A 15,175-nucleotide genomic window follows, 5' to 3' on the forward strand; every position below is an offset into this window, starting at 1 on the left:
GGGGAGGAAGAGAGAGAGAGTAGAGAGAGAGTAGAGAGAGAGAGAGAGAGAGAAAGAGGGGAGGAAGAGAGAGAGAGAGAGAGAGAGAGAGAGAGAGAGAAAAAGAGGCCAAGATGAAGGGGCGTCGCTCCGAAAGCTAGTGTGCTTCCAATTAAACCTGTTGGACTATAACCTGGTGTTGTGAGATTTTTAACTTTGTACACCACAGTCCAACACCGGCATCTCCAAATCATAGACAGGATAGATCAAGTGAATCCTTAGAAGAGTATAAAGGCAGGAGGAGTGTACCTAAGGGGGAAATCAGGAGGGCAAAAAGGGGACATGAGATAGCTTTGGAAAATAAAGTTAAAGGAGAACCCAAACGGTTTTTACAAATACATTAAAGGTCAAAAGGGTAACTAGGGAAAGAATAGGGCCCCTCAAAGATCAGCAAGGCAGCCTTTGTGTGGAGCCACAGGAGATGGGTGAAGACACTAAACAAGTATTTTGCATCAGTATTACTGTGGAAAATCTAGAATGTAGGAAATAGATGGTGATATCTTGCAAAATGTCCATATTACAGAGGAGGAAGTGCTAGATGTCTTAACAGGCATAAAAGTGGATACATCCCCAGGACCTGATCAGGTGCACCCTCGCACTCTGCGGGAAGCTAGGGAAGTGATTGCTGGGCCTCTTACTGAGATATTTGTACCATCAATAGTCACAAATGAGGTGACAGAAGACTGGAGGTTGGCTAACGTGATGTCACTGTTTAAGGGTGGTAAGGACAAGCCAGGGAACTATAGACCAGTGAGCCTGACGTCAGCGGTGGGCAGGTTGTTAGAGGGAATCCTGAGGGACAGGATGTACATGGATTTGGAAAGGCAAGGACTGATTAGGGATAGTCAGCATGGCTTTGTGCGGGGGAAATCATGTCTCACAAACTTGATTGAGTTTTTTGAAGTAACAAAGAGGATTGATGAGGGCAGAGTGGTAGATGTGATCTATATGGGCTTCAGTAAGGTGTTTGACAAGGTCCCCCATGGGAGACTGGTTAGCAAGGTTAGATCTCATGGAATCCAGGAGAGCTAGCCATGTCGATACAGAACTGGCTCAAGGTAGAAGACAGAGGGTGGTGGTGGAGGGTTGTTTTCAGGCTGGAGGCCTGTGACCACTGGAGTGCCATAAAGATCGGTGCTGGGTCCACTATTTTTCATCACTTATATAAATGATTTGGATGTGAGCATAAGAGCGATAGTAACCTTGCAGATGACACCAAAATTGGAGGTGTAGTGGATAGCGAAGGTGGTTATCTCAGATTACAACAGAATCTTGATCAGATGGGCCAATGGGCTGAACATAGAAAAAGACATAGAAAAATACAGTGCAGTACAGGCCCTTTGGCTCTCGATGTTGCGCCGATCCAATCCCACCTAACCTACACTAGCCCACTATCCTCCATATGCCTATCCAATGCCCATAAAGAGGGAGAGTCCACCACTACTACTGGCAGGGCATTCCATGAACTCACGACTCGCTGAGTAAAGAATCTACCCCTAACATCTATCCGAAACCTACCACCCCTTAATTTAAAGCTATGCCCCCTCGTAATAGCTGACTCTATACGTGGAAAAAGGTTCTCATAGTCAACCCTATCTAAACCCCAAATCATCTTATACACCTCTATCAAGTTACCCCTAAACCTTCTTTTCTCCAATGAAAACAGCCCCAAGTGCCTCAGCCTTTCCTCATACGATCTTCCTACCATACCAGGCAACATTCTGGTAAACCTCCTCTGCACCCGTTCCAGTGCCTCCACATCCTTCCTATAGTATGGCGACCAAAACTGCACACAATACTCCAGATGCGGCCGCACCAGAGTCTTATACAACTGCAATATGATCTCAGGAATCTGGAACTCAATTCCTCTACCAATAAAAGCCAGTACGCCATGTGCCTTCTTCACCGCACTATTTACCTGGGTGGCAACTTTCAGAGATCTGTGTACATGGACACCAAGATCCCTCTGCTCATCCACACTACCAAGTATCCGACCATTAGCCCAGTACCCCGTCTTTTTGTTACTCTTACCAAAGTGAATCACCTCACACTTAGCTACATTGAACTCCATTTGTCACCTTTCTGCCCAGCTCTGCAACTTATCTATATCCTGCTGTAACCTGACACATCCTTCCTCACCGTCAACAACTCCACCGACTTTCGTATCATCCGCAAACTTGCTCACCCAACCTCCTAGCCTCTCCTCCAGGTCATTTATAAAAATGACAAACAGCAATGGTCCCAGAACAGATCCTTGTGGAACACCGCTAGTAACTGCAACTGAGAAGTGGCAGATGGAGTTTAATTCAGATAAATGTGAGGTGCTGCATTTTGGGAAAGCAAATCTCAGCAGGACTTATACACTTAATGGTAAGGTCCTAGGGAGTGTTGCTGAACAAAGAGATCTTGGAGTGCAGGTTCATAGCTTCTTGAAAGTAGAGTCGCAGGTAGATTGGATAGTGAACAAGGCATTTGGTATGCTTTCCTTTTTTGGTCAGAATATTGAGCATAGGAGTTTGGAGGTCATGTTGCGGCTGTACAGAATGCTGGTTAGGCCACTGTTGGAATATTGAGTGCAATTCTGGTCTCCTTCTTATTGGAAGGATGTTGTGAAACCTGAAAGGTTTCAGAATAGATTTACAAGAATGTTGCCAGGGTTGGAGGATTTGAGATATAGGGAGAGGTTGAATAGGCTAAGGCTGTTTTCCTTGGAGTGTCAGAGGCCAAGGGGCATGGATAAGATAAATTGACCAAGCCTTTTCCCCAAGGTGGGGAAGTCCAGAACTAGAGGGCATAGGTTTAAGGTGAGAGGGGAAAGATATAAAAGAGACCTAAGGGGTAACTGTTTCACGCAGAGGGTAGTACGTGTATGGAATGAGCTGCCAGAGGAATTGGAGGAGGCTAGTACAATTGCAACATTTAAAAGGTATCTGGATGGATATATGAATAGGAAGGGTTTGGAGGGACATGGGCCGGGTGCTGGCAGGTGGGACTAGACTGGGTTGGGATATCTGGTTGGCATGGATAAATTGGACCGACAGGTCTGTTTCTGTGCTGTACATATCTGTGACTGTACAACTAAGTAAATATTTGAATTAAAATTATAAATGCAGTGTTTTTCTTTTTCACATATTCAAACATTTTGTTAGAATCAAAATATATGTTTCTTTGTCTCACATTGCACCATTTCAGTTATAAAAATGAAGACTATGTTCTGCATCATCTTTTCAAAAACACATGTAATCCTTCGAAACAAAAAAAAACTGAAGCATTTCAAAAATACCTTTTCCTGCACCAGTGCAACATTACTTTATCACATCAATTGCTCATTAGCCTTAGAACTAGCGTATGTCTTAAAGTGGTTATTTCTTGAGCTGTTCACCACATATGACTTAATGGAATTGCATTTAATATAGTCCACTCAGACCAGTAAGGTTATTATCATTAAGTTCAGCAAGAATTTGGATTAATTATGTGTACAAATCTATTCATTCACCTGGACAACTTACACATAACAAATTTTACAAACTTCTTGAGAATAATTGAGCAAAATGGCTATGCTGCCTGTCCAAACCTACTACCAAAAGCTTAGTAGAGCTCTGCTGTCCAGTTCTGAGCACTAACAAAGTGTCCTTTATGGTGGTTGTCGCTCAGGAAATCACTACAATTTCAGCACTGATCCACCTTAGGCCTGGATGGAAGGGGGTTAAAGAAAGCAATCCTACCACACAAGCCACTAAACATAAAAAGACAAAGGTTCACATTCCTTTTTGCCATTAGCCCAAAGTAATTCTTCCCTAAGATTTCCTGAGGTACCTTTTTAGCAACCACTGCTGATTTCTTAAGAACCACCAGCTAGGCCAGTTAATTTTTTTTGGAACACAAGGACTACTCCTGACCTTCAGAGGGTACTGTCTCAGACTTATGCTTGTATGGCCAGTTATAGGATTTAATTTGAAACCTTCAATGACAGCCAGTGGAATCCGGTATGTAGCCTGTCTGGAATGTTTTTTTAACTGTAACAAAATGGTAGTGTATAGAAGATGGGCAGTGTGTTTGAGAAGGGATGTCATGAATGTTGCGGGGAGATTTCCTTCTTTCTACCTATTGAAAGTCCACATTTAGAATAGTTATCCAGGCAGTGAACAATTAAACAGAACTGAAGTTTAAATAAAAATACTAGAGAATTCTAAAGACTGGTCAGATACTCAGGACTGGATCCTATCACAAATCATGGGACTCCAAGGTCAGGGTCAAATGGAAACCTTGAGCCAGTACTTGCTGGTCACCTAACCACCAATACAATATTCCTATTTCTCAAATAAAGGAGGCCTCTCCATTAGTAACATTATTTGTTGCTGGCTAAGAGGTCTACGTTGGGTTCTGCTGATGCACATGTAGATGGATCAAGCTGTGTGCAGACTCTCGGTATATAAATATCAAGTGTCACTGGTTCTATCTCTAGTGTTACAAAGGACAGACCCGAGCTCATTACCATGGAATGTGCCAACTAGTCGTACTATTCCATATCAAGTGTCTCTCAAGGAAAACAGAGAGAAAAAAAACACTTTTGGCCACAAGTCCATCAAACAGTGGTCAGCACATAGCATCCTTGAAACCTGGCAGCAAAGAGGAGATTGTTGATTCTGTCAGGTGGTTCCCAGAGCAGATACTCAAAGTCATTTGGTAGACGGTCTCATCTCCAAACGTTTCCAACAAGCACCAAAACATTGCTTGGCTTGTGGTGAAAAATACACTACTTGTAAGATCCTTCATGTCCACCCAGATTCTCTGCTACCAGGCTGCCCTCAAAGCAGCTGTGTTTTGGGGTGGGGGGAGGAGAGAAGAGAGAGAAAAAGAGACTGTCACATGCGTAAGCAAAGGAAGTCTGGAGAGATGCAATGGTTTTTGGCCAGGTTCATCCCAAGGTTCATCTGTGTTCTACAATCTGTTCCCCAGAATATACACTGAGGAAAACATCGACTTTGCCTGGAAGATCATCAACTTGGTCAATGATGCTCTTTGGTCTGTCCAAAACTTGTTGATCTTTCAGTGTGAAGAGTTGACCTTGACAGAGTGTTGCAGACTGGCATATTCCAAAGTCCTGGATTACATGCAGAAAGACGCACTAAAGTTTGGGGCAACTGCCAACAAGGCACAACGCGGAAAGACCATTTAAGGCCTTTCTGCCAAAGTACAATGGGGGCCTGTTCAGTTATCGAACTCTCCCAGTACATCAAATACATGTAAATAGTATCTTGCATAAGAAATACCTTTGGGCCTGTTTTAACTGCAAAGTCAAACTCTAATATTTGTTTGTTTGTTTTCCAAATACAAAGACTGAACAGAACTGAACTGCCTTAGTAACAGTGTAAGTTTTTTTATGAATAAAATATATTTTTGCAAAAACAAATGAGAATCTCTCGGACACCTCAACATTGAGAATGGAAGGGCATGCAGAAAAGTGAAATTGAGAAATTAATACTGGCATTTATTGGAGGTCTTGAATGCCTTTATTTGTTGCATGCCGCTGGAAAATATCCCTCGTGGTGGAAAGGCATCCCGATCCAGCACCCACCTAATTTTCTTGCCCTTCTTCACAGCACATATTAGGGCTGGGAAATTGCAGCTGTAAATAACTAGATTTCAATTTTACTTAAACATAATTTCTTTAATGAAGGGATGACAGTTATGAATCTAGCTTCATTTAGATTTACGTTAATAGTTGAAAGCAAAAATGAAATTTATTCTTCTCAAAGCTGTAGTCATTCAAATTCTGATTTATAGTATGGAACTACATCCATTATGCTGAATCCTACTATATACCCTTAGATTAAGAATTCAGTAACAATCAGCGGTTCTTCACACACTTCCCAAGATCATGTGCATGACTTAGCTGCATTTGACAGGTTTTTTTTAAAATACTGCATTCAAATTTGAATAAAAATTGAAATATGTGGATGACTTCCCAACAGACAGGAGTTTATTCCTTATTTGAAACTGTAGAGAATCCTATTCATGATAATGAAGCTGCTTTGAACCAGATGTCGTTGTTTATTTATGTGAACGATTAATTAGTTTACTCAGTTACAAAATGTGCCCTGATATAAATGAAATTAATAATTTCTGAGAATGAGGCAAATACAGAATCTCCAGCATGGTTTCCAAACACAAACCTGAAACAAACAAAGCTAACTGTTTCCCAAAATAAGTACACTGCATAGATTAACAAGGGTGTAGGTTTGCTCGATGACCTGTAGGTTTGATATCAACAAAGTCTCGCTTCCGTTTACATTTTCCTGAAATAACTTTCACATTCAGCCTGATATCATCAGAAAAGCCATTAAAATAAAATGAAGGAAACCATAGAAACCATGTGCTGTTGAAGTCAAGAGAATGGTAAGATTAGTTTCTTACAAAAGGGCCATTCAAAACCTATAATTAAAACCACTTCTTGACTACTGCTTAAAGCATATATTTTTAAAGTAACCAAATCTTTCTCCTGGAAGAATTCCCTACTGCTAAATCGAAAGAACAAAATTAACACAGCTGTGTTGGTCAAACCAGTCCCTTAAGGCAAGAAAAGGCTCAACTATTTTTATGATGAAAGACATCCACTCAAAGCCTTCACTCACCCGGCTCCAAGCCCAAAGGATGATGATGTTCCTGGTTGAGTAGCACTGGTTTGAATGGCAGCAGCATTCATTTTTGTTTAAAAGATATGTAATTCAAATAGAATAGGTAATTTTTTTTTTACAGAGCCATAATTCATTTTATTTGGAAATTGGAACAGTAATTGTACACATAATATTTTCTTTAAAAAAGTGATCATCTGGTCTTGGTAGTATCTTGAAAGGATGTTTAACCCTAATCATGGCCATAAACTAGGAATCTGCATTTTCACTAAAAGAAAATACCAGCTTCTTCTCTCTACCACTAACGAAAGTTTGGGGAATGAAACTTGGAAGGGAAGAATTTCAGTAGGTTTATTAGACCTTCTAACAGTCAACTTGACCACAGCAAAAATACTTGGGAAAAGTGGATTCAGCAAGAATGTTTTTGATTTTGGGTGCGAAACAGAAAACAGATGATTGCAGAAGAGCAGGCTAATAAATTCCCAGTCTAACCTGCAACAAGCTGATTTCCAAACACACAATATGAAAATGACCATCAAAACATAAGCTTTTGTGAAGGGAGTAGCTTGTCAGCTTTCTCTACCATTTGCCTTTGTTGGGAAAAACAACATTCCACATTTTCTCATCGTTTGATTATTTTGCACTTCAAAAACTTGGGACTTTAATGCACTAATTTAACATGCTTTCTGCAGTTATGCATTTTAAATCTCACGATGTCTAGGTTTTGTTACTGACTTTTTAAAAAGTCAAAGTCATAGAGATTAGATTAGATTAGATTAGATTATTAGATTACATTACAGATTAGATTACATTACAGTGTGGAAACAGGCCCTTCGGCCCAACAAGTCCACACCAACTCGCCGAAGCGCAACCCACCCATACCCCTACATTTACCCCTTACCTAACACTACGGGCAATTTAGCATGGCCAATTCACCTGACCTGCACATCTTTGGACTGTGGGAGGAAACCGGAGCGCCCGGAGGAAACCCACACAGCCACGGGGAGAACGTGCAAACTCCACACAGTCAGTCGCCTGAGGTGGGAATTGAACCCAGGTTTCTGGCGCTGTGAGGCAACAGTGCTAACCACTGTGCCACCGTGCCGCCCTATGTACAGCATGGAAACAGACCCTTTGGTCCAACTCATCCATGCTGAAGAAATTTCAGAATTTAATCCCTATCTGATTTACCAGCATTTGGCCCATATCCCTCTAAACCCTTCCTATTCATATACCTATCTATAAGTCTTTGAATCAGCCTCCACTACTTCCTCTGGCAGTTCATTTCCATACATGCACCTCCCTCTGCGTGAAAACGTTGCCCCTCAGGTCTCTTTTCTATCATCCCTTTCTCACCCTAAACCTACACCCTCTAGTCATGGACTTCCCCACCCCAAGGAAGAGACTTTGTCTATTTATCCTAATCATGCTCCTCATGATTTTATATACCTCTATAAGGTCACCCCTCAGCCTCACATTCCAGGGAAAAAACAGCCCCCAACTGTTCAGCCACTCCCTATAGCTCAAATCCTCCAAACCTGGCAGCATCCTTGTAAATTTTTTCTGAACTCTTTCAAGTTTCACAACATCTTTCTGATACGAAACAGACTAGAATTGCACACATTATTCCAACATTGGCCTAACCAATATCCTGTACAGCCTCAACATGACCTCCCAACTCCTACACTCAATACTCTGACCAATAAAGGAAAGCATACCAACTAGCTCCATCATTATCCTACCTACCTACAACTACACTTTCAAGGAGCTATGAACCTGCACTCCAAGGTCTCTTTGTTCAGCAACACTCCCTAGGACCTTACCATTGTGTATAAGTCCTGCTCAGATTTCCTTTCCAAAATGCAGCAGCTTGTATTTATCTAAAATTAAACTCCACCTGCCACTCCTCAGCCCATTGGCCCATCTTGTCAAGATCCCATTGTAATCTAAGGTGACCTTCTTCACTGCCCACTACACCTCCAATTTTAATGCCATCTGCAAATTTACTAATTATAACTCCTATGGTCGCATCCAAATAATTTCCATAAATGACAAAAAGCAGTGGACCCAGCACCGATCTTTGTGGCATTCCACTGGTCACAGACCTCCAACCTGAAAAGCAACCCTCCACCACCATCCTCTGTCTTACCTACGAGCCAATTCTGTACCCAAATGGCTAGTTCTCCCTGTATTCTGTGAGATGTAACCTTGTTATAACCAGTCTCACATGGGGAACCTTGTCGAACGCCTTACTGAAGTCCACTTCGATCACATCCACCACTCTGCCCTCATCAATCCTCTTTGTTACTTCTTCAAAAAACTCAAATCAAGTTTGTCAGACATGATTTGCCATGCACAAAGCCATGTTGGCTATCCCTAATCAGTCCTTGCCTTTCCAAATCCATGTACATCCTGTCCCTCAGGATTCCCTCCAACAACTTGCCCTCCACTGACATTAGGCTCATTGGTCTATAGTTTCCTGACTTTTCCTTACCACATTTCTTAAATTGTGGCACCACGTTAGACAACCTCCAGTCTTCTGGCACCTCACCTGTGACTATAGATGATAAAAATATCTCAGCAAGAGACCCAGCAGTCACTTCCCTAGCTTCCCAGAGTTCTAGGGTAGACCTGATTGGATCCTGGGGATTTATCCACTTTTGTGGCTGTCTAGACATCCAGCACCTCCTCTTCTGTAATATGGACATTTTTAAAGATGTCACCATCTATTTCCTTACATTCTATATCATCCATGTCCTTCTCCACAGTAGATACTGACGCAAAATACTCTGTTGACTACTCCATCTCCTGTGACTCCAGTTGCAGACTGCCTTGCTGATCTCTCTATTCTGCTCTGCTATTCTCTCCCTAGTTACCCCTTCATCCTTAATATATTTGTAAAAACCCCTTTGGATTCTCCTTAACCCTACTGGCCAAAGCTATCTCATGTCTCCTTTATGCCCTCCTCATTTCCCCCTTAAGTATATTCCTACTGCTTTTATATTCCAAGGATTCACTCGATCTATCTTGTCTATACCTGACATATGCTTCCTTCTGTTTCTTAACCAAAACCCCAATTTCTCTAGTTATTCAGCATTCCCTATACCTACAAGCCTTTCCTTTTACCCGAACAGAAATATATTGTCTCTGGACAATCCTTACATCATTTCTGAGGGCTTCCCATTTTACCACTGTCCCTTTACCTACGAACATCTGCCCCCAATCAGCTTTTAAAAGTGCTTGCCTAATATCTTCAAAATTAGCCTTCCTCCAATTTAGAACTTCAACTTGCAACAAAAGTCTGCAAAGTACCCCGACATTTTAAAATGCAATGCCTGAAGAAGCCTGGAACAAATGTTGGAGAAGCAGCTGGGACAGACCTCTCAGAAAATAAGCTTTCAATGAGTTATATGCCTTTCTTTGCTTGGTGCACAATCTGACTACCTTGTTTCAAGACTCTGCGAAAGACGCTGTTACAAATGCTATGCACACACTTGAAATATGTTGTCTGCCTAACCTGGTTCAGAAAAAAAAAAATCAATAACTGGAAATGGTCATTAATTCGACTCTTTGTAATGCAGAGGTCCAGGAATTTCTTGTAATTAAATGTATCAAAAAAGAACAATTCTTCCCTTTGGCAATACAGCAAGTTTGTCATCGGTACCTTTTTACATAAATGAATTGAATTAAGTAGTTGTTCAGCTCAACGATAAAAATGAAAACATAGCATACAATTTGAGCTTCCAGAAAATCCAAAGATAACGAAGCTGTGTTTCTCTATTCCACTGCTGTTGTCACGTCATTATAAACATTAAGGGAATACAAGGTGAAACATGGAAGATGGTATGTATATGGTATTAAGCTAGTATTTACATATGAAGATTAAGAAATTTGTCTGATCATTGTTCCTAGTGGGCCCCTAAATACACCCTTTCCTTCATTTGACTATCCCAACTGCCCTATCCAGTATTTTGCCTCATCTTCGCTTTTGGAAATCCTGGCATAACTACTTAAGCTGCGCCCACCATCATCACTTGATGGTAAGAGGTCCCATTACACATAGGACTGTTTGAGATTCACTGTGCCAGGACTTTCACTTAGCAACTGTTCAACAAATAGGCGCAGTATGTTTGAGTAGCACTGAACTGTGCCACAATAACTAGAAAGTTTTTGTCTACATTAGTGGCAGCACTCTCTTCTCAGACACTGCACTGGTTGCTTCCTAAAAAGCCAGGCTCTACAGGTCATCCACACAATCTAGAACAGAGTCAGATCTCTGAGAGTTTCATGATTGACTGCACTTGCTCACTCAGTTTTCACCTCCTGGAAGGTCAGCCCTGCACTACTTTCCAGGGTGGCAGTAGGCCACCTCACACTGGACATACCCCTAGATTCACAACACTAATCACTCCCGGATTCTTCTTCGTTATCCAATTCTACTTCATCTGAGGCATCAAACATCGACACTTCAGGTTCCCCAATGCCACCAAGTGTGCTGCTTGCCTTCACATTGTCCATCAGACTCCTGGCCTCAAGCAAATCCCTTTCATAAGCCATTTTCCAAAATTCCCTGCTACTGGTTCAACAAAATTGATGTGGTCACCTGTGCCTAGCCACTTGACGACTGCATAATCCAGGATCCCAGACATCTTGAATCTTATTTTGACCCTTGATATTTCAATTTTGGAGAAATACCTTTCCATGACTTGGAAGTACAGTCAGTCTTGCACTATTTCAATATTTTTCTCCTCACTGCGTAACTGTCTTTGGTGCCAAACTGAAGCTGGCTTAAGCCAAACGAGATACATAGCACTACAATTATGGATTTGGTATCTTCCAGACAGCATGGTAAACAAAAGGAGATGGTTCATCAGAAAGATTCAATCTCACCCGAAGAAGAGGTAGTCTGAAGAATAGCTTGTTGATGTTGCAGGTGCTATTATAAGCATAAACTAGTTTCAGAAGATATTTCAGCCATTTTTGTTTCCTGTCTAGAGATAAAGTATGCAGTCATGCAGAGGGATTGACCCATTCATATTGTCCATTACTCTGAACGTAGGGCGTGATGTGCCTTTTGGAAATGCTATAGACCTTGCAAAGCTCCTGTGGGATCTAGTTCAAAGTTATGTCCTGATCACATGCAATATCAAAACAGACAAACCAATTAGCATATCAATACTCTGGCTTGGGCAGTGGCATAACAATCATGTCACTAGGCTATAATATGAAAGCCAAGATTAATGTTCTTGGGAAATCTCAGATGGTGAAATTAGAATTTAATAAAAACAGATAAAATGATGTTAACAATAACTGCAATCACTGTCAAATTTTTGGAAAAATGCATGTGCCCTTTATGAAAGAAAATCTCTTTAATTGGCTTGGCTTACATTTGACTACAGACCCATAGCAATACAGCTGATTCCCATCAAGGCAATAAATTCTGGCTTAGAGATGTTCTCATCCCACAAATGAATAGAAATAAAGCCTTTTAGTCATGATGGGAATGGCCTGTGAACTTGAAGATATCCATCAGTACAAGAACGTTGTCAATCCTCTTACCAGTGATGACCTGCCTACCCCTGCCTAATCCGAAGGAAGGATCCACAATGCAGTCGAACAATTTCAAGGAGACAGAGACCAGGTCCTCTTCTTCAGCTTGAATGTACGTATAGAAGCACTACTGTAGCTGTAGCAGGTCACTGCTGTTCCCAAAAACCATCATACCTCAAATACTCACTGTAGTTGTCTGTGATCACTTCCCATTATTTCCTGACTAGCTTTCCTGCATACATATTGCATGATTAATATCACTTGCTCCTTAATATGGAGACCCTGAGACAATATATCCAGCAGTACATCCTAATTTAGTCTTCAATTGCCAGATCATTGTGCATTTCCCATCTTGCCCAAACCTCCCTCGCTTCCTATTCATCAACAAGTTGAATATCCAGCCAGGGGTTTGCTTACTTCTTCCATAAAACCAAGGGAATACACATGGGGCATCTCTGCTTGAGTTTGGCTTCAAGGCCTAATTTCCTCCATTATGAGCCTCCAAGATGAGCAGCCTCAGCCTCCCTCAGAAACAATGCCTGTTTCAACTCTTGCACAATCCACCTCATCTTGGAAATTGACCTTTTAATCTCATCTGTCATGACCTGATGCAAACGTTTTGGAGTTCTGCCAACTAAGCCAGAAATGTAACATGAGAATTAATACATGGATAGTCCGAAGATTATGAAACAGGATTTTATTTAACATACATTGGGTCATTACAATACTCAAGGGAAAATAAAGTTAAACTGGAATACATTGTATGTATATGGAAGTAAACCAGTGGTTTATATCTGGTTGAGGAAATCTTATGCCTGTCTGATCCTCTTCATGTCAGGCCTCCTGCTCCCAAAGACACCTTTTCCTACAAAGTCCATTAGACTTCCCCAGCTGTTATGCCCAATGCCCTTCTTCACTGTTGCCACGTGCTGTGTGTTGGGGGGGGGGTTGGGGGAACCATTACACAAAGGCACCAGCAAATAACTGCATTTTGGAATGTTATCATCATTTAGACAGAAGCATGCACCATACCAAAACATTACCTATCAACCACGTGCATGTGAAAGCGCGGTCGAATTTCTGTTGCTCAATTTTTCTATTTCATCTTTTTAATGTTGGTTACACTGGTGGTTTCAATTATACTTCTTCTCTTCACTGTTTAATTATAACATTCTGCCAAATAAAATGGCATATGTGGCAAGTTATTCTTCTATCCACCCAAATTCATTGCAATTGAATTTAAATAGTACACAGTAAATGCAACTTTCCCAGTCATGAGTGGGATGGTCTCCACTCATTTTAAAATCTAAGAGATAAACAAAACCCTTTTTAAACTGTTTACAAAAGATACAAGCACACTGCAATGTTTCTGCATTAAATCTTTACAAATTAAATTAAAAATCACCACATACATTTTCTTCCTCTGTTTCCTGTACAAAGAATGCTTCTCCATTATCTCCCAACTTCATGTGCAGATCTACTGGATCGCCATTAATCTCGATGTCAATCTGAAAATTCCATTATAGCACTAATTAAATCTGACATCACTACTGGAAAGTCAAAACCATTTCTCTACATAGGTAACTCTACAAATTTCACGTGGAAACACCTATAAAAGCAAAACAGATTCATAACAGTTTTAACCTGTCAGCTTTAACACAATTAAACATGAAGGTTCTTTGCAGAGAATTATTTTGCACTGTATTTTGCAAAGCTTCAAGTTAACATCAGAGCCAATAGCCGATTTCTACCGCAGATAGCACATTACAAACTCAATGAAGATCCACAAACTCATTTATAGTGATAGATTTTTTTGTTCACTCCTGTTAAATGGCTGTCACTGGCTGAAGCAGGATTTCTTTCCTATCTCTAATTTCACCTGATGACATGGTAAACTGCCTTCTTGAACCACTACATTCCACTTGATGTAGGTACACCCACAATGTTGTTGGGTAGGGACCTTCAGCATTTTGATACACTACCATCAGAAGAACAGTGATATATTTCTAAGTCAGGATGGTGACTGGTTTGGAGGAGATCTAAGAGATGTTGTTCTCTTGTACCCACTGTCCTTATCCTTCTAGTAGAAGTGGTTTTGGAGAGTGTTGTCTTTGAGGAGCACTGATGAATTTCTGTACCACATTTTATAGATAGTACACAGTAGTGCTACTGAGTACCAATGGTGAATGGAGTCCATGCTTCTGCATGTGATGCCAATCAGGTGATTTGCTTGGCCCTGGATGGTATCAAGGCTCTAGAGTTGCTGGAGTTGCACTCACCCACAAGTGGGGAACACTATATTAAATTTCTGACTTGTGCCTTGTAGATGGTAGAGGCTTTGAGCAAAGAGTTACTCATTGCAGGATTTCTAGCCTCTGACCAGGTCTTCATATGGCTGATGGAGTTCAGAGTCCGGTTAATAGTAATCCCAGGGTGTTGATCATGGGAAATTCAACGATAGCAATGCCATTGAATATCAAGAGGTAATAAGTTGTCTTTTTGTTACAGATGATCATTGCCTTCCCCTTGTGACATGAATGTTATTTTTCACTTGTCAGCCCAAAACTTGGATATTGTCCAGGTCTGGCTGCATTTGGATATGGACTGCTTCAGTAACTGAAAAAATTACAAATGGTGCTGAAGATGCTGAACTTCTAACCTTATAATGGAGAGAAAGCTTTGATGAAGCAGCTGAAGGGAGGAGTATCAAAAGAGTGAACGGGCTACTTCTGCTCCTATTTTCAACATTTTTAACAAAATATTGCACAATCTTTACCACGGGGTTCACTTCATTATCTAGGTGTTGCCTTAAAAACAGTAAAGTACAACTACTCTCAAACTACAATTAATTAAAACTTATTTGCCTGCTTAAAGTATCATATTAAGTAATGTGATAAACAAGTGCACACAAATTAATCCTTTAAATGTTGGTAACTTTTCAAAAATTACCA

At 40.9% G+C, this 15,175-nt stretch overlaps 1 protein-coding gene across 3 annotated transcripts in view; it reads right to left on the reverse strand.

The window, feature by feature from the left end:
* Positions 1-15,175, reverse strand: part of lpin2 (lipin 2) — a 126,889-nt gene that overhangs the window by 72,678 nt on the left and 39,036 nt on the right. For all 3 annotated transcript variants that reach the window (XM_087986478.1, XM_087986477.1, XM_087986480.1), the window contains exon 3: positions 13,637-13,732. In XM_087986478.1, the coding sequence (XP_087842604.1) occupies positions 13,637-13,732 (96 nt within the window). The remainder of the gene's footprint in view (positions 1-13,636; positions 13,733-15,175) is intronic.

This window comes from Chiloscyllium plagiosum, unplaced genomic scaffold (genome assembly GCF_037043375.1).
Source record: "Chiloscyllium plagiosum isolate Xiang-an unplaced genomic scaffold, Cpla_swu_hap1 HiC_scaffold_4, whole genome shotgun sequence".
NCBI classification, from domain to species: domain Eukaryota; kingdom Metazoa; phylum Chordata; class Chondrichthyes; order Orectolobiformes; family Hemiscylliidae; genus Chiloscyllium; species Chiloscyllium plagiosum.